This window comes from Zootoca vivipara, chromosome 12 (genome assembly GCF_965207765.1).
Source record: "Zootoca vivipara chromosome 12, rZooViv2.hap1.1, whole genome shotgun sequence".
Taxonomy (NCBI): Eukaryota; Metazoa; Chordata; class Lepidosauria; order Squamata; family Lacertidae; genus Zootoca; species Zootoca vivipara.
The window spans coordinates 397662-423445 of NC_142595.1; the positions used below are offsets into that span (position 1 = coordinate 397662).

General features: G+C 46.5%; 2 protein-coding genes across 3 annotated transcripts in view; one reads left to right on the plus strand and one right to left on the minus strand.

The window, feature by feature from the left end:
- SSH1 (slingshot protein phosphatase 1) overlaps window positions 1-2188 on the minus strand; it is a 47786-nt gene extending 45598 nt beyond the window's left edge. The window contains exon 1 of the mRNA XM_035134954.3: window positions 1280-2188. Coding sequence (XP_034990845.2) covers window positions 1280-1348 — 69 coding nt within the window. The 5' untranslated portion in view covers window positions 1349-2188. The remainder of the gene's footprint in view (window positions 1-1279) is intronic.
- Window positions 1456-24417, plus strand: DAO (D-amino acid oxidase). 2 transcript variants are annotated; one of them, XM_088655734.1, is made up of 13 exons: window positions 1456-2353; window positions 4729-4797; window positions 6533-6641; window positions 14268-14483; window positions 15859-15973; window positions 16416-16492; window positions 17074-17139; window positions 17625-17679; window positions 19885-19989; window positions 20241-20326; window positions 22060-22177; window positions 23561-23659; window positions 23972-24417. In XM_088655734.1, the coding sequence occupies exons 1-13, from the start codon at window positions 2320-2322 to the stop codon at window positions 24101-24103; spliced, it is 1281 nt and encodes a 426-aa protein (XP_088511860.1). In that variant the 5' UTR covers window positions 1456-2319; the 3' UTR covers window positions 24104-24417. The 2 variants fall into 2 exon arrangements, with proteins under 2 accessions (XP_088511860.1, XP_060138021.1); XM_060282038.2 differs by lacking the exons at window positions 1456-2353; window positions 4729-4797; window positions 6533-6641 and adding an exon at window positions 9947-10124.
- Window positions 24418-25784: the final 1367 nt, after the last annotated feature.

Here is a 25784-nt window from a genome sequence, read left to right on the forward strand (position 1 = left end):
GGTACCACTGTACTGTAAACTTTTTTGGGCATGAACATTTCAACTATTCAGGAACCACCTGGATGGGGGGGTGGGAGAGAGATCAACCAGATCCTGGATGTGGCAATTGAGTTTTTTAACCTGAAAGCTTGGATCTGAGAATATCCCACAACCCACACAATATAGTGGCAGGTGGCAGATCAGGTGCATAAGACCAAGCATGTAGAACAGGCATCCCCAAACTTTGGCCCTCCAGATGTTTTGGACAATTCCCATCTTCCCTGACCACTGGTCCTGTTAGCTAGGGATCATGGGAGTTGTAGGCTAAAACATCTGGAGGGCCGCAGTTAGGGGATGCCTGATACAGAATATGGTGGGTGCTTTCTGGGTCTCAGGATGGTGGACTTGCTCTAGAGAACCAGGTGAGACTAGGTGAGCCAGGGTTCTTCTCTTGTCTATCCCACTCACTCCACATTGCCTCCCATGTGCCGAATTTCAGTTCTAAGCTGTTCAAGGCAGCCCTTGGCTGGCCAGTTAAATACAGCTACTTACATGGGCTAAGCCTCACAAGTAGAAAATTAGCTCTCTAGGCTAGAAATTTGTCCCCCCCCCCCATTTCTGGCTTTGTTTTCTACTTCCAGGCAGGTGTTTAAAAATAAAAACAAAAACATTTCACAACGTAACAGTAAATATGACATCATCCGGCTTCGTTAAGAAGCGGCAGGATCCATCCTACCACTTCATTCCCTTGCGCACATAAACTTTTCTACATTAAAAAGAGATACTGTAGCATCAGCCCCTGGAAGGCGCCACTTGCCTCCACCCCGAAGCCTCGTGTCTGCGGGAAGGGGCAGCTGCCACGAGAGCTTCGGGCACTGCATGCTTTGCTCGTGCACCCCTTGAACGCGCGTGAACTCGACTCCCCCTTGAAGGGTCTTCTGTGAAGAGGAGGGGGCGTGGAGGAAACGGGCCTGGGGGGCCAGAGCCATGGCGGGGGCGGGACAGGGCAGAGAAGAGGACGAGGATGAGGAGCACCTCGGGGGAGGCCGGGCAGGCAGAAGCCGCGGGGCCCCGTGTGGAGGCCCGCCCCCCCCCCCAGGCAGGCGCCTCAGGCAGCGGGGGCTGGCGGAGGGGTCGCGGGAGGGGCGGGAAGGCCCAGAAGGCGGCCTGGGCCGGGCTGCCGTCGGGGCGGGCGCTGAGGAGAGGCCGAGCCCCGGCGGCGGGTAGAAGGGGCGGCGGCGGCGGCGGCGGGTGAGGCCCGCGGGGCTGGCGGCGCCTGCGGAAGGAGGAGCCCCCTCACCTCGCTGGTGCTGGCCGACGAGGAGGCGGCGCTCGGGGTGGGCGAGCGCTGCAGGGTCACCAGCGCCATGGCGGCGGCGGCGAAGCCTCTTCTTCTTCTTCTTCGTCCTCCTGCTCCTCCCGCGGGCGGCTTCCCAGGCGAGGCCTCCGCCTCCTGCCGCCTCCTCCTCCTCCTCCTTTGGCGGGCGGAGCAGCGCAGGCGGCGCCCGGGATCCGCGAGGCGGAGAGAAGGACTGACTTGTATGAGGGGGAAGAGATGCGACAGGGCTTTTATTTTATATTTGCTTGGGAATACGTGACGGGGTTTTTATTTATCTTTCAATGCGAAGTCGTGAAAAGATTATTATTTTTATTACGTACAGTATATGGGAAGTTGTGAGAGGATTCCCCTTCCCCCGAATATGCGAGGGGATTTTTGTTTTATTTTTGTCCTTTTTTTTTAATAGGAAAGGGGTTTGTTCGTTCGTTCGTTCGTTCGTTTATACCCCACCTTTCCCTCTGACAGTTTACAGATAAAACTAAGAACAGTTAAACAGCTATAGATATATATTTTACTTTATAGGGATATATGAAAGGATTTCATTTTTGTTTTTTACAGTCCTTCCCTGGGATAGGTGAAAGTACCGGTATTTTTCTTTCATTTTTATTTCATGGGAACATGTGAAAGGAATTTTATTCCCCCCCCCCCAATTTTTATGGGAATAGGTGAAAAGATTTTAATCTTTTTAAAATTGTATGGGAATACTGTGTGTGAAAGGATCTTTTCTCTTTCTTTAATATTTTTATTGAAGTAAAAATTTTTTAGAAAAGCATACATCACAGGAACTAATAAATAATAATAAAAAACCCACCAAAAGTCACCCCAACAATAAAAATCCCCACCTCAACCACTCGTTTCTTTAAATGAATAAAAAAATCATTTAAGGCCAGGAAGAATGCACCGGATTACAGTCATAGGATTGTATAATTGTGGAGTTGGAAGGGACCCCAATGGTCCAAGCCCCTGCAATGCAGGAATCTCAGCTATAGCATCCAAGACAGATGGACATCCAACCTCTGCTTAAAGACCTTCAAGGTAGGAGAGTCCACAACCTCCCAAGGGAGGCCATTCCACTATTGAACAGCTCTTACTATCAGAAAGTTCTTCCTGATGTTTAGTTAAACCACAGAGCCTAGGGCATGCCGATCAGAAGGTCGGCAGTTCGAATCCCCGCGACGGGGTGAGCTCCCGTTGCTTGGTCCCAGCTCCTGCCAACCTAGCAGTTTGAAAGCATGTCAAAGTGCAAGTAGATAAATAGGTACCACTACAGTGGGAAGGTAAACGGCGTTTCTATGTGCTGCTCTGGTTTGCCAGAAGCAGCTAAGTCATGCTGGTCACATGACCTGGAAGCTGTAGGCCGGCTCCCTTGGCCAGTAAAGCGAGATGAGCGCCGCAAACCCAGAGTCGTCTGCGACTGGACCTAATGGTCAGGGGTCCCTTTACCTTTACCTTATCATATCTCCTCTTTTCCAGGTAACATTAACTTGGTGTCTCAATATAATTTGTTCACATTCTACATAAAAATGCATTGAAAGACCAGTAGAATACTACTGTTAGCTCCCTTTAACCAGCTTGATTATCCAGAGAAGATTAAAGTGCAGTACAGTACACTCATTGGTCTCAAGAACCTGCCAACAATGAGTTTGTAGTTGCACAGATTCTGCACATTGTACAGAATGCCACAGCAACATCATCCGTGCCAAGAGGGCTGGGCATCAACAGCTGCATGCACACCACACCAAAGGCAGATACAAAGGAGCTGCTGGGCTGTGAAAGTGTGAGGGGCCTTCAATGCTAAAAGCAAGAGACAGGCAAGTAATAGAGTAATTAATGTAATCGGCTTTGCTGAGTCTCCATAAAGTCCTTAGCCATTGAGGTCCTCAGGTGACCGACTTTCCTCCCTCATCCCAAAGGAGATAACTGATGGCAGAGACTCACCTGCAGGATTCACCTCTAAGGTCTGCAGGGATTGCAGCTAGTTGGGTTGAGGAGTTTCCCACGAACTAGCCCAAATGCCTGGCGTTTATTATTATTTATTCAACTTGTTAGCCATTTTTTAACCAGTGTAACTCAAAGCAACTTACAACAATAAATAAATAACACATACATTAAAACACATACAACTCTTTATGCACCCTCCCTGTCCATGCACACAGACCTCATTTGGTCTCATGGTTCTGTTTCCTGGTCAAAGAACAGTGACAGAATGCTGGGAACAGACTTCTAAAAATACATAATTGTTTGGTTCATTCTTGGATACAAGAAAAGTTAAGGTAACCTATGAGCTGAATATAAATCTATTGCATAAACAAAACAACTTTAAAATGATAATGTTATAAAAGCTATCATAGCTCAGTTGCCAGTAGGGTCATCCCCATATGCAATGACACAGACAGACTGAATACATGTACCATATTGGCCTGAATATAAGCTGCACTTTCCCCCCAAATTCTGACCATGAAAAGTTAAAGTGTGGCTTATTTTTGCAACCTTACAGTAAGCAATAAGGAGTGCAGGGCAAACAGCGCCAGGAGCACGGCAAAGCGGCGCCCACCCCGCAAGTAGTCGCCAGTCCTCTCACTTTCCATTACTTTCAATGGGAAAGTTCGCTTCAGTTTATGAATGCTTCAGTTTATGAACAGACTTCCGGAACCAATTACACCCATGCTTCGGGTTAAGTACGCTTCAGGTTGAGTACTCCACGGACCCGTCTGGAACAGATTAATCCACTTTCCATTACTTTCAATGGGAAAGTTCACTTCAGTTTATGAACGCTTCAGTTTATGAACAGACTTCTGGAACCAATTGTGTTCATAAACCGAGGTACCACTGTAGTTTAGAAAATATGTGGAAAGAGTAATTTAATATTTAACTGTAAACTTATGTAAGGTTATTTTTTCTTTGTATTAGTTACAGGTAGGTAGCCATGTTGGTCTGCCATAGTCGAAACAAAATAAAAAAAAGTAATGGAAAGTGAATTAATCCGTTCCAGATGGGTCCGCGGCGTTCGTAAACTGAAAATTCGTAAACCGAGGTGTTCATAAACCGAGGTTCCACTGTAAGATAAAATAAGATAAAGTAAAATAAAGTAGATTTCCCATCATTTCCCAATGTAATTAATGTTTGTAATATTGAATGTACTTCTAATTATTACCTTCATCTTACTTTCTTACAACATGTCGGAACATTTTTCCTTATTTCTTAATATTTACTTTACACAAGGGTCACTCGAACGCTGCCATAGATGTTATATCACTGTTACATTTTTGTAAATATCTTCCAGTAGAGACTTAGTTGGTCTCTAAGCTGCTACTGGAAGGGATTTTTTTATTTTGTTTTCTTTGTATATGTGGATTTAAGATATTGTATGGTATCTATGAACTTCAATAAAGGATATTTTTTTTAAAAAGGAAGTGAAGTCTCCGAACCAGCCTTACAGCAGTCAACTTTGTCTCCAAAAATCAAAGCTGACAGTAAAGGTGAGGAATATCCAATTATATCAATTCGACAAAATCGGGAGATTAAAAACGAAGTCCACACCCGTCTATGGGTATTATAATATGCATGTGAACCTCTACTTAAAAACCTTCAAAGAAGGAGAATCTACAACCTCCCAAGGGAGACCGTTCTAACAGCTCTTACTGTCCAAAAGTTCTTCCTGATGTTTAGTCATAATCTCCTTACTTGTAACTTGGAGGCATTGGTTCAAGTCTTGCCCTCCAGAGCAGGAGAAAACAAGCTTGTTACCTCTTCCATGGGACAGCCCCTGAGATAATTGAGGATGGCTATCCTATCTCCTCTCAGTCTCTTCTTTTCCAAGCTAAACATACCAACATGGCCAACTATCACCCAGTCTCAAATTTACCATTCTTGGGCAAGGTGATTGAGCGGGCGGTTGCTGAACAACTCCAGGCACGCCTGGAGGATGCGGACCATTTGGATCCCTTCCAATCGGGATTCAGGCCTCACCTGAGCTAGGGACAAAGGTGAGAGCTGTTTCCTAGTTCTGCTGGATCTCTCAGCAGCCTTTGACACCATTGACCATAATATCCTTCTGGACCGTCTAGAGGGGCTGAGAGCTGGGGGCACTGTTATATACAGTGGTTCCGCTCCTTTCTCCGGGGCCGTGTCCAGAAAGTGGTGTTGGGGGATAAGTGTTCAGACCCCATGGCACTCACTTGTGGGGTGCCTCAGTGTTCTGTTCTCTCCCCCATGCTTTTTAATATCTATATGAAGCTGCTTGGAGGGACCATATGGGGGTTTGGGTTGGGTGTTCATCAGTATGCGGATGATACCCAGCTCTACCTCTCTTTCAAATCAGAACCAGTGAAGGCAGTGAATGTTCTGTGTGAGTGCCTGGAGGCGGTTGGAGGATTGAGGTTGAATCCTGAGAAGACAGAAGTACTGTTTTGGGAGAACAGGGTGGGCGGGTGTTGGGGACTCCCTGGTCCTGAATGGGGTAACTGCCCCTGAAGGACCAGGTGCGCAGCCTGGGAGTCATTTTAGATTCACACCTGTCCATGGAGGCACAGGTTAATTCTGTGTCCAGGGCATCTGCCCACAGACTGTCTCGGCAGAGTGGTGCATGCTCTGGTTATCTCCTGCTTGGACTCTTGGACAATGTGCTCTACGTGGGGCTACCTTTGAAGGTGACCCGGAAACTACAAATAATCCAGAATGCGGCAGCTAGACTGGTGACTGGGAGTGGCCTCTGGGACCACAAAACACCGGTCCTGAGAGATCTACATTGGCTCCCAGTACGTTTCCGAGCACAATTCAAAGTGTTAGTGTTGACCTTTAAAGCCCTAAAGGGCCTCGGTCCTGTATACCTGAAGGAGCGTCTCCACCACCATCATTCAGCCCGGGCACTGAGATCCAACGCCAAGGGCTTTCTGGTGGTTCCCTCATTGCAAAAAGTGAGGTTACAGGGAACCAGACAGAGAGCCTTCTCGTTAGTGGCACCTGCCCTGTGGAACTCCCTTCCATCAGATGTCAAGGAAATAAGCAGCTATCCTATTTTTAAAAGACACCTGAAGGCAGCCCTGTTTAGGGAAGTTTTTAATATTTAATGCTGTATTGTTTTAATATTTGATTGGGAGCTGCCCAGAGTGGCTGGGGAGACTCAGCCAGGTGGGCGGGGTACAAATAATAAGTTTGTTGTTGTTGTTGTTGTTGTTGTTGTTATTCCCTGCTCCTTCAACCATTCCTCCTAAGGCTTGGTTTCCAGACCCTTTATTATCTTGGTCACCCTCCTCTGCACATGTTCCAGCTTGTCAATATCCATCTTAGATTGTGGCACCAAGAACTGGACACCATATTCCAGGTGATAATTTATTTTGAATCTGAACTGAAGAAAAAAAGTAGAGGTGGGAAATATTATCTGATGAGATTTTCACCCTGTTTTGCTCTGACCACGTTTAATTGTTATCTACACAGTGGGATGGAATAAACTATACCTCTAAATGAGGAGTGGTAAATTCCGCCAGCCTCACAGGACCCCACTGATTTTGACAGCACTGGGAGTGCAATTTACTCCATCAGGTTGATCAATGGACCAGCCCTATATAGCCGTAACCCCAAAACTTGCACCTCAGTCTGTCTTTGGTGGGAGGATGCTGCCTGGTGTCTGCCCTTCTTCTGTTACTACTGCTTTGGAACTTGCTCCTGTCACTTTAGACCATGTACCTGCTTCCACTTCAGCTGACAGCCAGTTCTTCCCACTTCTTGAAGGCAGGTCATGGAACCTGCCTGGAGTTTCACCCTTAGAATCATAGAATCATAGAGTTGGAAGAGACCACAAGGGCCATCCAGTCCAACCCCCTGCCAAGCAGGAAACACCATCAAAGCATTCTTGACATATGCCTGTCAAGCCTCTGCTTAAAGACCTCTAAAGAAGGAGACTCCACCACACTCCTTGGTAGCAAATTCCACTGCCGAACAGCTCTTACTGTCAGGAAGTTCTTCCTAATGTTTAGGTGGAATCTTCTTTCTTGTAGCTTGAATCCATTGCTCCATGTCCGCTTCTCTGGAGCAGCAGAAAACAACCTTTCTCCCTCCTCTATATGACATCCTTTTATATATTTGAACATGGCTATCATATCACCCCTTAACCTTCTCTTCTCCAGGCTAAATATACCCAGCTCCCTAAGCCGTTCCTCATAAGGCATCGTTTCCAGGCCTTTGACCATTTTGGTTGCCCTCTTCTGGACACATTCCAGTTTGTCTGTATCCTTCCTGAACTGTGGTGCCCAGAACTGGACACAGTACTCCAGGTGAGGTCTGACCAGAGCAGAATACAGTGGTACTATTACTTCCCTTGATCTAGATGCTATACTCCTATTGATGCAGCCCAGAATTTATTGGCTCTTTTAGCTGCTGCATCACACTGTTGACTCATGTCAAGTTTGTGGTCTACCAAGACTCCTAGATCCTTTTCACATGTACTGCTCTCAATCCTGCATTTGTGCCTTTCATTTTTTTGCCCAAGTGTAGTACTTTACATTTCTCCTTGTTAAAAATCATCTTGTTTCCTTTGGCCCAGTTGTCTAAACTGTTTAGGTCATTTTAAAGTGTGATCCTGTCCTCTGGGGTATTAGCCACCCCTCCCAATTTGGTGTCATCTGCAAACTTGCTCAGGATGCCCTAAAGCCCATCATCCAAGGCATTGATAAAGATGTTGAATAAGACTGGGCCCAAGACAGAACCCTGTGGCACCCCACTAGTCACTACTCTCCAGGATGAGGAGGAGCCATTGATGAGCACCCTTTGGGTTCGGTCAGTCAGCCAGTTACAAATCCACTGAATGGTAGCATTGTCTAGCCCACATTTTACCAGCTTCTTTACAAGAATATCATGGGGCACCTTGTCAAAGGCCTTGCTGAAATCAAGATAGGCTACATCCACAGTGTTCCCTTCATCTATCAGGCTTGTAATTCTGTCAAAAAAATGAGAGCAGATTAGTCTGACATGACTTATTTTTCAGAAACCCATGCTGACTTTTAGTGATGACAGTGTTTCTTTCTAGGTGCTCACAGACCGTTTGCTTAATGATCTGCTCTAGAATCTTTACTGGTATTGATGTCAGGCTGACTGGGCGGTAATTGTTTGGGTCCTCTCTTTTCCCCTTTTTGGAAATAGGGACATTTGCGCTCCTCCAGTCTGCTGGAACTTCGCCTGTTCTCCAGGAATTTTCAAAGATTATTGCCAGTGGTTCTGAAATCACCTCTGCCAGTTCTTTTAATACTCTTGGATGTAGTTCATCTGGCCCTGGAGACTTGAATACATCTAAACTAGCCAAGTATTCTTGTACTACCTCCTTACTTATTCTGGGCTGTGTTTCTCCTGCTGAATCATCTGCTCCATATTCTTCAGGTCGGGCATTGTTTTCTTTTTTGGAGAAGACTGAAGCAAAGAAGGCATTGAGGAGTTCTGCCCTTTCTCTGTCCCCTGTTCGCATTTCACCATCTTCTCCTCTAAGTGACCCCACTGTTTCTTTGTTCTTCCTTTTGCTACGGACATACCCATAAAAGCCCTTTTTGGTGCTTCTTTTTGGTGCTTTATACCTCTCTAGCAAGCCTGAGTTCATTCTGTGCTTTAGCTTTTCTGACTCTGTCTCTACACGTGCTGGCTATTTGTTTGAATTCCTCTCTGGTGATTTCCCCCTTTTTCCATTTTTTGTACATATCCCTTTTAAATCTTAACTCAGTTAAAAGTTCTTTAGATAGCCACCCTGGCTTCTTTAGGCACCTTCCATGTTTCCGTCTCATTGGTATTGCCTGAAGTTGTGCTTTTAATATCTCCCTTTTAACAAACTCCCAACCATCATGAACTCCCTTCCCTTTTAGTATTTCTGTCCATGGGATCTCACCCAGTGTTTCCCTAAGTTTTCTGAAGTCAGCTTTCTTAAAGTCTAGAATTTGAGTCTTAGTATGCTTGGTTGCTCCTTTCTGCTGAATAATAAACTCCAGAAGAGCATGATCACTCCCACCTAATGATCCTGCCACTTCTACCCCACTAACCAGGTCATCACTATTGATTAGGACCAGATCTAAAATGGCTGATCCTCTTGTTGCTTCTCCCACTTTCAATGAAATTGTCTGCAAGGCTAGTGAGGAATCTGTTCGACCTTATGCTCTTGGCTCAGTTTGACATCCAACAAATATCAGGATAGTTGAAATCCCCCATTACTACTATCTCACTTCCTTTTGAATGCCTGGTCATCTGTTCCAGGAAGGCATCATCTGTGTCCTCAGTTTGGCTTGGGGATCTATAGTAAACTCCCCCAATGAGATCACTGTTATTTTTCTCTCCCTTAATTTTGACCCAGATACTCTCAATTTGGCTTTGAAGTTTTAAATCCTGGATCTCTTCACAGGTATACACATCCCTGACATATAACACTCCTCCTCCTCCTTTCCTATTTGGTCTATTTCTCTGAAATAGATTGTATCCCTCTATTACTACATTCCAATCATGAGACTCATCCCACCAGGTTTCAGTGATGCCTATTATGTCGTATTTAGTTTGCTGTACCCTTGTCAAGGCCTGACACAGAATTCCAATTTGAAGCAGGGAGTCCTCTAGGAAAAATGCCAACTCTTCAACTTTGGCAGCACAGAAGGTTAAACTCCACCTCATTCTACAGGGAACTTTGACCCCTCTTTCCAAGCTCCTGAAGTACATAAGGTTTGTGACTAGTTGCTTTGCAAGTCGTTCTCGGGATCCAGTCTGGAGACTGCCTGCCTACAACTTGGACCCATCGTTGAATGAAAAAGCATTTCTGGAAAGAGTATTTTGTCACAAGAGGGTAACATCTATTTATTTATTTTCTTTCTTTTGAATTGCTAAAAACAAATGTGCCTGCCTGGTGGTTGTGTGTGCTTGCAGAAAACATTGCTTTCTTTCGTTGTTACTGAATTCTGCCCTTTGAGGGGATTGGCTTGAAAGCAGTAGGAATTGGCAAAGAACTGGCTTGAAAGGAACTGAAAACAGGCTCGGCTTTCCGTATTCAGTTGTCTCCTGGGCTGCTGCTGTTTTGCAAATTGGTGAAATGTGGCTTCTGACATGTTAAGTTTTCAGAATTGCAGCTTCCATTGTGAAGAATTTTAGAAGTCCCTGCTTCTGAGGCTTTGCTGTTGTCAAGTAAGACATCATGGTGTATGGCAAGCTAACTTCCCCTAAATCTTGGAAGACAGAGGGAATCTGGGTGATAATGCCAGCATATACTCATCTTTTCAGTGATTAAAATGAGGAAACACTTGAAATACCCATAGTTTCACCCAAGGTTAGTCCAAGACATTTTAGCACCTGAATTGAACAACAAAATGGCACCCCCCGCTGCCAGGGAAAAGGGTACTTGAAGATCTGCACTGGAAACAAAATCAACCTCACCCAATGGTTGAACTGGGAATCAAGGTTTGGGGGGGGGAGCTATGAATCATGCAGGGCTAAAAGTCACTAAAAGTCAGTATGGATTTCTGAAAAATAAGTCATGTCAGACTAATCTGATCTCATTTTTTGACAGAATTACAAGCCTGGTAGATGAAGGGAATGCTGTGGATATAGCCTATATTGATTTCAGCAAGGCCTTTGACAAGGTGCCCCATGATATTCTTGTAAAGAAGCTGGCAATGCTACCATTCAGTGGATTTGTAACTGGCTGACTGACCGAACCCAAAGGGTGCTCGTCAATGGCTCCTCTTCATCCTGGAGAGAAGTGACTAGTGGGGTGCCACAGGGTTCTGTCTTGGGCCCAGTCTTATTCAACATCTTCATCAATGACTTGGATGATGGGCTTGAGGGCATCCTGAGCAAGTTTGCAGATGACACCAAATTGGGAGGGGTGGCTAATACCCCAGAGGACAGGATCACACTTCAAAATGACCTTAACAGATTAGACAACTGGGCCAAAGCAAACAAGATGAATTTTAACAGGGAGAAATGCAAAGTACTACACTAGGGCAAAAAAAATATAATGAAAGGCACAAATGCAGGATGGGTGACACCTGGCTTGAGAGCAGTACATGTGAAAAGGATCTAGGAGTCTTGGTAGACCACAAACTTGACATGAGTCAACAGTGTGATGCAGCAGCTAAAAAAGCCAATGCAATTCTGGGCTGCATCAATAGGAGTATAGCATCTAGATCAAGGGAAGTAATAGTACTACTGTATTCTGCTCTGGTCAGACCTCACCTGGAATACTGTGTCCAGTTCTGGGCACCACAGTTCAAGAAGGATACTGACAAGCTGGAACGTGTCCAGAGGAGGGCAACCAAAATGGTCAAAGGCCTGGAAACGATGCCTTATGAGGAACGGCTTAGGGAGCTGGGTATATTTAGCCTGGAGAAGAGAAGGTTAAGGGGTGATATGATAGCCATGTTCAAATATATAAAAGGATGTCATATAGAGGAGGGAGAAAGGTTGTTTTCTGCTGCTCCAGAGAAGCGGACATGGAGCAATGGATTCAAGCTACAAGAAAGAAGATTCCACCTAAATATTAGGAAGAATTTCCTGACAGTAAGAGCTGTTCGACAGTGGAATTTGCTACCAAGGAGTGTGGTGGAGTCTCCTTCTTTGGAGGTCTTTAAGCAGAGGCTTGACAGCCATCTGTCAGGAATGCTTTGATGGTGTTTCCTGCTTGGCAGGGGGTTGGACTGGATGGCCCTTGTGGTCTCTTCCAACTCTATGATTCTAGGGCAGGTGCAGAGCCCAGGAGATGCCAGAGGGCAACCCTCCACCATTTCCTCCCTAGGGGTGGGAGGCCAGCAGCACCTCCTACTCACCCAGAGGCTGCTGGGGGGTGTAAAGCAGGCTGCAAGTGTGGTAGCAGCGGTGGCAGGCAGTGCATACTCTGGTGGCAGGAACTGCTGCCCCTGTGGATCCTGCTACCCTAGGCTGTCTCCTCATGTTGCTTCATTCCAAACAAAACTGCCTGGACACCCATCCCCTACATCACACATTAAAGAAGGCTGTTATTTGTTGCATGCTGTGTTCATGTACTTTGCACTGAAGATGTTCTCTGTTACCTTTACAAACAAAAAAACACCCTACAAGGGTGAACGCAGGAAGCTGCCTTATCCCAAGTCAGACAATTAGTTCACCTAACTCAGTATTGTCTGCACTGACTGGCAGCAGCTTCCCATGGGTGCACATTCCACTGGGTGCTCTTTGAGTTAAAGATCTACCAGAGAATCCATACTTTTTCTCAGTGTGTTGTCAGCCATTCAAAATACACCTTGGCAGCTGCCGGGGGGGGGGGGATGGGCAGACTGTGCTGTGGATGGATGCCTTACAGTTCGTGTGCATTAATTTACATGTGGGCCTTCCTCCCCAGGCTGGTGCCCTGTATAAAAACATAAGAGCCTGCTGGATCAGGCCAGTGACCCCTTGAGCCCAGCATCCTGTTCTCACAGTGCTGAAGCAGTTGCCTACTGGAAGCCCACCAGCAAGATTTGAGCACCAGAGCGCTCCCCTCCACACCTCCTGTGGCTTCCAGCAACTGACATCCAGAAGCCACACTGCCTTCAATTGAGGAAGCAGAGCAGAGCCATGTGGCTAGTAGCCACGGGTAGCCCTCTCCTCCTCCACGAATTTCCAGTCCTCTTTTAAAGCCATCTCAGTTGAAGGTGCTCCACAGTTTAGCTCTGTGCTGCATGAAGAAAACCTTTGTTAAACATCTCCTGAATTCAACTTCATTGGATGTCCACGTGTTCTAGTGTTATGAGGTTGGGGGGGGGGGTCTCCATCTACTGTCTTTATGCTCTGCATGATTTTAAACACTATTTATCACGTTTCCTCTTACTCATCTTTACTCACAGTCCCAAAAGCTGCAACCTTTTCTCATAGGGAAAAGGGCTTCATTTGATCATTCCCTGAGACAGTCCCTGGCTGGTTTGTTGTTTTTGCAGCAGTCCGTTATACAGTACCTGCTTGCTGGCTTCCCATGGGGGCATCTGCTTGGCCACTGTGACTAGATGGGCCATTGGCCTGATTCAGCAGTCTCTTCGGTTCTTATGGAAGAAATCAATTTTTTTTATAAAAAAAAGCACAGTTCCCCCCCCCCAAATAACACTCACATTTTGTTATTTTGGCAATAAGCTTTTCTGCCACTTGCAGGGTTTCTTTCTGCTGTCTTTCTCTGAAAGAAACGGCTGTGCTGATAGAATAGCCATTCAAGACTCTGCCGAAAGGGAAGCCAAGTTCTCTGGCCAGTGGGTGCAGAGTTTTGAGAAATGGGAAGCAGCCCTTTCATGCAGGCATTCCTGTGCACAGAGGGATCTATTGTTAGCCCCTAAGCAGAAGGAGCGGCATCTGGAGGGTGTGCCAGGGCCAGCTCACCCTACTGGAGTGCGGCACACTGACCTAGAAACTCACCAGCCTGCATGCTTTTGTGCCTTCCAATCCTAGGGTTTCCATATTTCAGAAAGTAAGAACCAGGACACCCCAAAAGTTGTTGAGCTTTTTGGTAAATGCCATTTCCGTGTACTGCTCTGGTTTCACCAGAAGCGGCTTATTCATGCTAGCCACATGACCCAGAAGCTGTACGCTGGCTTCCTTGGCCAGTAAAGCAAGATGAGCGAGCAACCCCAGAGTCGTCCGCGACTGGACCTAATGGTCAGGGGTCCCTTTAGCTATACCACAGAATAAAATAAAATTGGGATTAAGGAGTTTTATAGGGATGGGGGGTGGTGTGTGTGCTTTGTCTAGTTGGTGTAGTGCTGGCAGCACTTGCCCTTCTTCTGAAAGGAAATGTTCTACGGTGGGGGGGACAAAAAAATGGGGAGGTCAAGGGGGTGGGGAGTGAGAAATGTTCCTGTTTCCATCTGAGGAATGTTGGAGGGGATGCAAATAGTGTTACCAAGCCTAGGTATGGCCACCCAAGAATGCGTTCTGCTATGTTTGTTGGGATTTAATGCCAGGTGCACATAGCTGTTGCCATTTTCTTCCCCAGGAGAGAATTTAAGCCCCCCACCATGCGTGTTGCTGTGATTGGAGCCGGCATCATTGGATTGTCCACAGCCCTCTGCATCCATGACCGATACCACTCGATAGAGCAGCCCCTGGAAATAGAGATCTACGCTGACCAGTTTACGCCTCACACCACCAGCGATGGGGCGGCAGGTCTTTGGCAGCCATATCTCTACGACAAGGGAAACACTCAAGAAACGTAAGACCCCTTTCACTCTGCAGGACAGTGGAGTCGGGGTTGGCATTGGCGGTGGTAGAAAGTGTCATGGGACGGAACAGACAACTTAGAGGGGTAGTTCACAAAACATCATTCTTGGTTGGTTTTGGTTAGGTGGATTTGTTCTGTGACAACAGGGAGCAGTCCTCCCCCCAAATCTCCATTGTCCATTACGGACAGGTGTTATATCTAAACATTTTTGGCCTTTAGCTTAAAAATGTATAAATTACTTCCTTTGGCCTTCCAGACTGCTGTTTCTACACCTTACTTAATATAGTGCTCTCTGATTGCTTTACATTTTTTTCTGTACACCATTTAGTGACAGGACTAGGTTCACAGCCAAGTTTTGTTAAGCAGGTTGTGTTTGTCATTACATATTTTTTTATTTGTCTGAGAAAATTTCCATAAAAATCAATTTATTTATAAAAACAAACAAACATAAGACTAAAAGCTTTGGATTCCCTGATAATTGAGGAATTGCATCCCTGTATGTTATCATCTGAGTAGCTCATCCTTACACTGAGCCGTGTTGGTTCAGTCTCCCTGCTCTGCCTGTGTGGCCTTTTCAGTGAGGACTAAACTGCAGAGAGGCAAATCTGAACTAAATATTCAGAAAAACTTCCTAAGGATAAGAGCAGTGGAGAGGTTGGTGAGGTCTTCTTTCTGTGAAGGCCTAGACAGGCAGGCAGCAGAAGTATGCTTCAAGCTGAAGGCAGTCAGCCATTTTGAAGGGAGTTGGGAGCATTTCAGTGGGTCATTGTTTCCCATGGATGACACACAAGCAGAGCTGGATAGGTGGAGGCCTGGAACCCACACATGCACCCCTTTGGGATCCCAGATGGAAGAAAGGCAAGAGATAAAGGGAAGAAAATGAAGGGAAGGAGCCTGGCCTCTTCCCAGATCCATCTGTTTCCCTTCCTTTCCCAGTGTATCTGTGAGAAGCAGACTGGAAGCCATTTTGGATTAACCATGGCTATGTCAACATTGTCCAAAAACAACGAACTGTGGCTAATCAAACTGTTTTATGAATTTGGTTGAAACACATGGTAGCTAAGGTTAACCACAGTTTAAAGTCTGAATGTAATGCTAAACTGTGGGTAGTTGAAATTAAAAGTAAATACTACCCAACTCCTCCTTGCAGACATACTGGAGAAGGAGGGAGAGGGGAAGCATGGCAGCCTCGGTGGGGGTGGGTTGGACTAATTCCTGGCACAATAAACAATCCACCATTACGGGAAAGGCATTGTATTGGCATATTTGTCTTGGGAGAGGTGTTGCATCGGGAGACTCATCCATTCTGTTTTCTGGTAGACCATCAAAGTGTGTAATTGTCTGACTGTATTATTTAATATGACAGACTCTGGAATAAAGAGACTTTTGATTATCTTCTTCAACACATTAATTCGCCAGAAGCTGAGGAGATGGGATTGTTTCTGCTCTCTGGATACAATCTCTTTACACAGCCAGTTCCCGTAAGTAACTGATGTTTAATAAGAGCAATTATTTCAAAGGATGTTTGGTCCTCCTTGTAGATAGAGTTTTGGAGTATTGCATAGACAGGTTATAATGGGAGATTGCTTTCAATGGCTTATTTGTATGACTCTCAATATGGCTATTTTTGCATCACTGCAAAGCAGAGGGGGAACCCCATAACCAACAAGTGTAGGAACATGAGGCCAAATGCATCTCAGGTGCATCTCTCTTTGTTAGTGGAATCTATTCTAATTTCTTGAATGACTTCCCCAAGAAGTGGTGTCACTGCCAGTGCATGAATCACAGGTAAATGAGGCCTTTTGGTACAAATGATCAATTTTCACAGAGAACAAGGTGACTGGACCAGAGCATCTTAGACATGGGGACTCTTCCCTCAGTTGCCTTATAAATGGGGCTGACACAATACTTTCTCCTCTGCAGGACCCATCATGGAAGAATATCGTTTTGGGTTTTAGGACCTTGTCACAGAAAGAGCTTGAGCTCTTCCCTGGCTACAGGTATTGATCAATTCTTTCCTCCCTTTAGGTTTCGGGTGTCATGGTTTGCTTTGTGAGATAAGGCTGACACCACCTCTCTGGTGGGCTGGGAGGCCATCTAGAGCAGGACTAAAATGAAGAGGGGGAAAGGTAAATTCCAGTGGCATAAATGACACTCCCTGGATGTGATGGCTATTATAGAATCATAGACTTGTAGAATTGGAAAAGACCCTTAGATAAGAAGAAACCACCTCCAGCACCTTCCAAGACTAACAGGGGAGCGCCGAGAGGCCCCACAGTGGCCCCGGGCACCAGGAACCACCGACCCTCTGGCTCCCAGCTCAACATTCCAGTCACCGGAGGCAAGCAGGACATGCGCTCAAAAGGGTGCAATGACACTCGAGGAAGGTGGATGGGATGGGTGGAGTCTGCCGAGAGAGAATCACTTTCCAGCCTCTCTCAACAGTGCCCTCTCCACTTTATGCAATTTCACATATATGCATGTAGCCCAGGAACATAGCCCCCGCATAAGTGAGGGGGACCCCTGTATTTCAGATGGTAGCCCACTTCTGTGTCCTTATCTTTCATTTCCCTGGTTTCAGTTATGGTTGGTTCAACACGGCTCTGATGCTGGAGGGCAAACGATATCTACCCTGGCTTACAAAGAGGTGTGTATGATATTTGCTTTCTTCTCTCTGTTCTGACAGTATCCATATTGACCACGAGAAGGTGCCTTGTCAGAGTTTGACCACTGGTCTGCCAAGCTCAGTATTATCTCTACACTGACTGGCTCTTGAGCATTTCTGTCAGGGTTCCCTCCCAGCCCTACATGGAGATGCCCTTGGGAACTGAAAACAGGCATAGCAAGTGCTCTACAAGTGCCCTTTGTCCAGAAGAGGCTGCCAGCCAGCCAGCCAGCCGGCTAGCCAGTTAGCCAGCCATGGTTCCTGTCAAGATACTCCATTCCATTCCATTCCTCCCACTCTGGCTGGCTTTTCAGGGTTCCTCCTGCCCTAATAGTCACCCAGCAGTCAGCTAGCATCCTGAGACCTCACTGGGCTCTTTCTAGGGATGTCACCAGAATTGGAGAAGTGTCAGAGTGTCGGTCACAGTGGCTTGCCGTGTTGTTTACAAGGCAACATTTGTCTTAAAGGTTAAAGCTGCAGAGCATCAAGTTCTTTCATCGGAAAATTGAGTCCTTCCAGGAGGTTAGTTGGGAATTTAAATGTATTCTGGGAGGGGCATTGATAAAGGCATTTCCCTTCTCCACCAGGTGTGGACAGGATCAGATAGAGGGGGAGGGGTGGGTGGAGTCTATAGTTAGGGTTTAAACATGGCTGCATTTTGAGCAGAACTGGAGCAAGGAATTCTGGGGAAGGAGAAAGCTAGAGGTCAGCATTTTGAGGTCTCAGGTTTTTCACAGTCCAGTGGTATACAAATTTCAATAAATAAATAAATTCTGAATTCCTGCAAAATCATAATAATAACCCACCCATACATATGTTTACATCAACTGCTTTTAATTTATTGAATAACACAATAGAAAATCAATTTAGTTATTATTCTTGCATTGCACAGGTTTGGATTAGAATTAGATGACCCTTTGGTTCCCTCCCGACTCTGTTGTTCTATGCTTCTCTTAATTAATGTGGCCCAGTTGTTTCCCTATTACTCAGATTAGCCATAACCCTGGAAGGTGGGACCAGCCTTAAAACCTTTCCAGCCAGTATTAGGGGTATTAGGGGTGGCTAATACCCCAGAGGACAGGATCACACTTCAAAATGACCTTAACAGATTAGACGACTAGGCCAAAGCAAACACAATGAATTTTAACAAGGAGAAATGTAAAGTACTACACTTGGACAAAAAAAAATGAAAGGCACAAATGCAGGATGGGTGACACCTGGCTTGAGAGCAGTACATGTGAAAAGGATCTAGGAGTCTTGGTAGACCACAAACTTGACATGAGTCAACAGTGTGATGCAGCAGCTAAAAAAGCCAATGCAATTCTGGGCTGCATCAATAGGAGTATAGCATCTAGATCAAGGGAAGTAATAGTACCACTGTATTCTGCTCTGGTCAGACCTCACCTGGAGTACTGTGTCCAGTTCTGGGCACCACAGTTCAAGAAGGATACTGACAAGCTGGAACGTGTCCAGCGTAGGGCAACCAAAATGGTCAAAGGCCTGGAAACGATGCCTTATGAGGAACGGCTTAGGGAGCTGGACATGTTTAGCCTGGAGAAGAGAAGGTTAAGGGGTGATATGATAGCCATGTGCAGATATATAAAAGGATGTCATATAGAGGAGGGAGAAAGGTTGTTTTCTGCTGCTCCAGAGAAGCGGACATGGAGCAATGGATTCAAACTACAAGAAAGAAGATTCCACCTAAACATTAGGAAGAACTTCCTGACAGTAAGAGCTGTTTGACAGTGGAATTTGCTGCCAAGGAGTGTGGTAGAGTCTCCTTCTTTGGAGGTCCTGTGTGAATGCCTGGAGGCGGTTGGAGGATGGATGGCGGCTAACAGATTGAGGTTGAATTCTGACAAGACAGAAGTACTATTTGTGGGGGACAGGAGGCGGGCAGGTGTGGAGGACTCGCTGGTCCTAAATGGAGTAACTGTGCCCCTGAAGGACCAGGTGCACAGGCTGGGAGTCATTTTGGACTCACAGCTGTCCATGGAGGCGCAGGTCCATTCTTTATCCAGGGCAGCTGTTTATCAGCTCCATCTGGTACTCAGACTGAAACCCTACCTGCCCATGGACTGTCTCGCCAGAGTGGTGCATGCTCTAGTTATCTCTCGCTTGGACTACTGCAATGTGTTCTATGAGGGGCTACCTTTGAAGGTGACCCGGAAACTACAATTAATCCAGAATGCAGCAGCTAGACTGGTGACTAGGAGCAGCCACCGAGACCACATAACACCTGTCTTGAAAGACCTGCATTGGCTCCCAGTACATTTCCGAGCACAGTTCAAAGTGTTGGTGCTGACCTTTAAAGCCCTAAACGGCCTTGGTCGAGTATACCTGAAGGAGCATCTCCACCCCCATCATTCTGCCCGGACACTAAGGTCCAGTGCCGAGGGCCTTCTGGCGGTTCCCTCGCTGCGAGAAGCCAAGTTACAGGGAACCAGGTAGAGGGCCTTCTCAGTAGTGGCACCCGCCCTGTGGAACGCCCTCACACCAGAGGTCAAAAAGAAAAACTACCAGACTTTTAGAGGACATCTGAAGGCAGCCCTGTTTAGGGAAGCTTTTAATCTTTAAGAAATTAGTGTATTTTAATATTTCTGTTGGAAGCCGCCCAGAGCGGCTGGGGAAACCCAGCCAGATGGGCGGGGTATAAATAATACATTATTATTATTATTATTATTATTATTATTATTATTATTATTATTATTTTATTTATTTGCTTAGTTGATGGCTGAAGGCGTGGACATCATAATCAACTGCACAGGGGTTCGTGCTGGGGAGCTACAACCTGACCCTGAGTTGTGCCCGGGCCGGGGGCAAGTCATCAAGGTGAGGCCAGGCTTTCTAGGATTGTTTTGGGAAGAAGCTGCCTGTGTCGGAAGAAGCAACCCTGGTGGGGCTATGATGGGGTTGATGGGTCAGGAAATCCATGACATTGTTCAAGCTGAGGAGCCAGACCAGAGTCAGGAGTTATATGGGGCAAGGTGGGGCTTGATTTGTTCCTCAGGTCACCTGATCCCTGCTGGGGTGAATGCAGCAATACACTCTTGCTGTTGCCTCTGCTTGTTTTGGCTCTCTAGGTCGAGGCCCCCTGGGTGAAGCATTTCATCATCACCCATGATGTTGAGACTGCTGAGATCTATAACACACCTTACATCATACCTGGGTAAGGAAAATATAACTGACTATGACAGAATGTCATCTTCCCCATCAGGCCCTGCCAGTGTGCTGATGAGTTGTACAGTACTGCAAAACATCTGGAGGACCCCTCGTTGGGGAAACTCAATGGCATTTGTGTTGTGGACCCAAATAAATGCTTGTTTCAGGGTTGGGGAACCTCAAGCCCAGGGTCTGGGTGCAGCCTTCCAGGCCTCTTGCGTGCTTACGACCCTTCTTGGTCTGCACCCTCACATCATACCATCTGCCTACAGCAGCCTGCTGGCACACACCTCAAGTGCTTTAACCTGCTTGGATGTGTCCTTCCACTGGGACAATGCTGCTTGCTTGCTTGCTTGCTTGCCTGGAGGGAGGAGGGAGGGAGGGAGGGAGGGGCATTTGTGGTGTGGGGTGCAGAGATTTCTGACTTTTGTGCAACTGAAATGTAGGCTAATGAAGATAAGCACCACACCTCACCCACTTTTGCCTTTGTGGGGATGACAAATCTGTCCTTCCAAGTCCTCTCAGTTTCTAATTTTTCCAGTCTTGGATTAAGTTGTCCACGTTTCTGCAGCAATGTCTGATTTTTTATTTATTTTTTAATCCTCACAAAAATTATTCAGCTTTTTATGTGCAAATTTCTCCTAATTAACACTTTTCCCATTAGGGATAGAAGGAGCTGTCTATTTCAGTTCTCTCTCTTTCTGGTTTTGCCAATCATAAGTTCAGTTCACATTTTGCAATTTTAAAAAACCCTTCATGAAAATTATGCAGCATTTTACATGTAGATTTCTGCTAACAGACACATTTTTATATGTAGTTTTGACATGTACACATTTTTGCAAACTCTTTCCCCTCAAATGGTGCATTTTTGCATGTTGTTTTCACCATATATTTATTTCTATGCACACTGTCACCTAATAAGCGCATTTCTGCAAACATTTGCTAGAGAACTGCATTGCAAGATTCAGTTAAGCGCAAATTTTGAAGGATGACTGTGCTTTGCTTTTCATATTGTTTCAGAAAGTGCAGATTTGATACATTTGAGTTTAAATGCTAACAGAATTGAAATTCCCCCTCAACCCTAGCCTCCAATCACTACTGGAATGCGGCCCCTATGAGGGTAATGTGGCCTTTGGGCTGAAATATTTCTACCCCCTGTGCTTTATGTGATTTCTTAACTCTTGTTTGCTTGGCCATTTCAGGGTCTGTTGCCCATCCCAACCCACAACACACAGAGGTAACAGATAGGACAGTAATCATGGGTCATAGCCACACCATGCATTTAAAGTGCATGGCTTCCCCTAAAGAATCATGGGAACTGTAGCCCCCCCCCCCCCGAAGCTACAATCCCCATACAAACGACAGTTCCCAGGATTCCTTGGAAGAAACTTTACTTTAAATGGTGTGGATGTGGCCTAAATGATCACAGGCCCAAACAGGATCTCCTTGGGGCCTCTGGCCATGCTGGAGCCCTGGGACATTTGTGGTGTGATGCACACAAGCATTGCTTGGGAGACTCAGAGTGTCACTTCTCCCACAGGTAAAAGGAGAAGGAGCAGCATGTTGACACCAAATGCAATAGACCGTCATTGTGGCTTGGCAGTAGCCAGCCTGGCACACTTGTGTGACCTGGGCATGAGCCCTACGCCCTTGCTTGACACCATTTCTTCCAACCTGGCTTAGGGCCGATTCCACACACACACCCCGCCGCTGCCACTTCCCTTTCTGTTTCTTCTGTAGGAGCAACGCAGTGACCTTGGGAGGAATATTTCAGCTGGGAAACTGGAGTCAAGAGAACAGCCCCCAGGACCACCAGCGCATTTGGCAAGGGTGCTGTAAGTTGCTGCCTAGCCTCCAGGTACAGTGACCAGCGTGGGCCAGTGCTGCTGTGGGGACTGAGCATGCCATCGTGCTCTGACTCCAAGCCTTCCCTGCACACAGAGGGAAGTTCTGGGCACAGCACAACCTGCTTTGAGTTTCCCTTGGGTTAAAGGAGCTCCTTTATTTATTTTTTGAAATAATTTTTATTTTATTTTACAAATTCATTCACACAAGTAATATTATTACAGACATTAAAATTTATACAAGACTAGCTGTACCCGGCCACGCATTGCTGTGACTTAATCAGGGGTCCCATTTCCCAGGACAGGGGGAGGATGTGAAGCACCCCCCAACCCCTGTCTGGTTTCCCCGTATAAAGTATTCGTAGTTTGGGGGGGGCTCTGTGTGGGTCCCCCAGTGGATCCCGGTGGGTGAGGGGTAGGAGGTTACCTGTAGGTAATGTTGGGGAGGGTCTCCCGTTTCCCCCCGTGGTGGAGGTGGTTTCAGGGTGTGGTCTCCATAGACTCTGGGGCTCAGAGACGTGTTGGAGCCCTGGCACTGCTCTGGTCGAGGGTCAGTGGATGAGGGACTCAGCGAGGCGTCGGAGCCCAGCCAGCAAGAGGGGAAACCGCTCCTTCCAGCGCCCGAATTGAGGTGCACACCCACACGTAGGGTGAAGGGGTGGCGTTTTGGGGTGCCCAGGCTTTTATGCTGGCCGAAAAGCAGGCGGCAGCCATTGCCGGGTTCTGAATCAGACTAGGCGGTCATGTTTTCTGTTATCTCTGCACTATAAATAGTATGCACAATAAAAATTAAAGACAGTGCGGACTGGAGCGTCTTTACTTGAGAGTAGCCTCAACAATCCCCTGACAGTAGTGCTTTGATGTCATTTCTGCACCAGGTAAATTTTTAGCCCCCCCATTGCTCCCACCTGTCCTTTATTTTCCTGCCCCATCCTGTACTTTCCCCAACCTAAGGTGGCATCCCTAGATCTCAGGCAAGGGCTGTGCCCAACCCTGTGGCCCAGGGTTGAATTACAACTCCCATCACCCTTGACCAGTGATGGCCAAACTTGGCCCTCCAGCTGTTTTTGGACTACAACTCCCTTCATCCCTAGCTAACAGGACCAGTGGTCAGGGATGATGGGAATTGTAGTCCCAAAACAGCTGGAGGGCCATGTTTGGCCATCACTGCCCTTGACCATTGGTCAGGCTGGCTGGCGCTGATGGAGAGGGCCCACATCTGCTGCAGCCTGCTATCCTTGAGCTGGAGATGCAACACACCAGTCTTCTACCACTGTGTTATGGCTCTTCCACAGGAAGATTCAGTATAAGCCCTGACAAAGTGGATTGCTGTCCCCACTTCCCATGTTTTTTTACAATTGCCTGCTCTGTTTAACCACGCATCTTGCTGCTTCCAGAAAGCCAAAATCATCCATGAATGGAGCGGTCATCGTCCCGTACGGCCAAGAGTCCGAATAGAACACCAGGCTGTTTGCCATGGGATGTTACAATCAGAGGTGGGTAGCTTTCCATATGCACAGTGTGAATTGATTTGTGGAACAGGATCAGCCCTTGCATGGTATCTTACACATGCTGAGGCTAGGACTCTCATATATCCTTGGGGGGGGGGTGTTACTCTAAGGTTGCAGTCCTATGGTAAGCTAGCCCTACTGAAATTTAGTGATACAAAATGCAATTCTCTGTGTATTTGATGTGTGGATGGTGCATTAATCGACCCTGACATTCAGTTGCCGTAGGAAGTAAGGTTTCCCTTCCTGCTGTTTTCTTTGGTGAAGTAGCTCTCTTCTTGCCTTTTCCTTCTCTCTCAGGTGATCCACAACTATGGCCATGGCGGTTTTGGGCTCACCATCCACTGGGGTTGTGCCATGGAGGTAGCCCATTTGTTTGGGAAGATTTTAGAAGACCAGAGGTTGGCCAAGCCACCTCATGCCAACCTGTGAGCACATGGCAACAGTTCAGGCCACTTCGCTGACCTTTACTTGCAGGATGGATCTGACTTTGCAGGATTAAGGAGCCTAGTTTTTAACTGTTTTCATATATTGTTTTGCTTTGTTTTTCTTATATTGCTTTGTTCTTCTTGTAAACTTCTTGGAGTCCCCCCACCCCCTTACAGTCAATTGGTATATAAATTATATGAAATAAAGAAATAATACTCTTAAAGAGTATTCAAGGATGCAAACTAAAGGTATGATCCTGTCTAACTATTAAGACAATTTCTGCCAAAATAAAGGCAGCATCCCTCAAGCTTTTACTATGCTGGTATTGGATGTCTGTTAGACTGTTGCACATCCTGAAAGATTGTTGTTGTTTAGTCGTTTAGTCGTGTCTGACTCTTTGTGACCCCATGGACCAGAACATGCCAGGCACTCCTGTCTTCCACTGCCTTCTGCAGTTTGGTCAAACTCATGTTCGTAGCTTTGAGAACACTGTCCAACCATCTCATCCTCTGTCGTCCCCTTCTCCTTGTGCCCTCAATCTTTCCCAACATCAGGGTCTTTTCCAGGGAGTCTTCTCTTCTCATGAAGTGGCCAAAGTATTGGAGCGTCAGCTTCAGGATCTGTCCTTCCACTCAGGGCTGATTTCCTTCAGAATGGATAGGTTTCATCTTCTTGTAGTCCATGGGACTCTCAAGAGTCTCCCAATGCTGTATAGCCTAAGGTCACAAGCACACCTTCTTTCATATGTAATGGGAGTGTCAAATATTAACAGCTTATTAGTGGTTTATATTCACAGCCCTTTCTGCAATAAGAAACCTGTCTTTAACCCCAGACATGATAGTAGCTCTCCTGGCCATTGACAGTGACTTAAATCCCACCCTTGTTCACAATGTGCTGCTAAGACTGTTCTTTGCAATAGCCAGACTCAACATTGCCAAACATGGGAAATGTGCAGCAGGTCTCTCTAGGGTTTTGAGAGGGTACAGGACATTGCCTTGTCTGAGCATTTAACCCACCATAAGAGGGTTTTTAGAGGGTTACAAAACAAGGCCATTTTGATGTTGTATGGCAGTGGTTCCCAAACTGGGTGGTACCACCCCCTGGGGGTCAGTGGGATTACCAGAGAGGCATTAAGAGGCCGGGGGGGGGGCAGTAGCCGGGCACTGGCAGTGTAAATGAATACCAGACTTTGAAAAGCTGGTGTCACTGGATCATGTTACAGGATTTTGTCGAATTAATTGAACTAAATAGTTTCAACTAGATTTTGAATAAACGTGCAGTTGTTACCATTTGGGTCTGCTGGCACCAGAGCCCCACAACTCATCCCTTGAACCCTGAGGAGACACTTCTGCCATTGGACATCCAATGGCTGGATCCCAGACTCCTCAGAGGCTCAGGAAAGACCCGAGGAGCTTTCTCCAAAGATACTCTGGCAGCTTGAAGCCCTGTGGCCAAGACAAAGCCAATGGTTGCAGGAAAAGGCGCCACCCTGATAACTGGAAGACACAGTAACCACACTATTAAACTTCAATGCACTCCTGAGACAACCTGCTTTGCCTGCCTCAGTAGCAGAATAACTCAGGGCTCATCCAGACTTACCCTTGCCCCAGCGCTTTCCCCCAAGAAAACCTGATATTTACTGCTGAATTGGAGCAAATGTCAATTGGGCTTTCTCTGGACTGAT

Excerpts from the sequence above, each read along its gene's own strand:
- DAO (XM_088655734.1), top strand. The coding sequence starts at position 2,320 with ATGGACATCCAACCTCTGCTTAAAGACCTTCAAG. Across the intron at positions 15,974-16,415 it reads TCTTTACACAGCCAGTTCCC|GACCCATCATGGAAGAATAT; the intron begins GTAAGTAACTGA and ends TCTCCTCTGCAG. Across the intron at positions 16,493-17,073 it reads GAGCTCTTCCCTGGCTACAG|TTATGGTTGGTTCAACACGG; the intron begins GTATTGATCAAT and ends CCCTGGTTTCAG.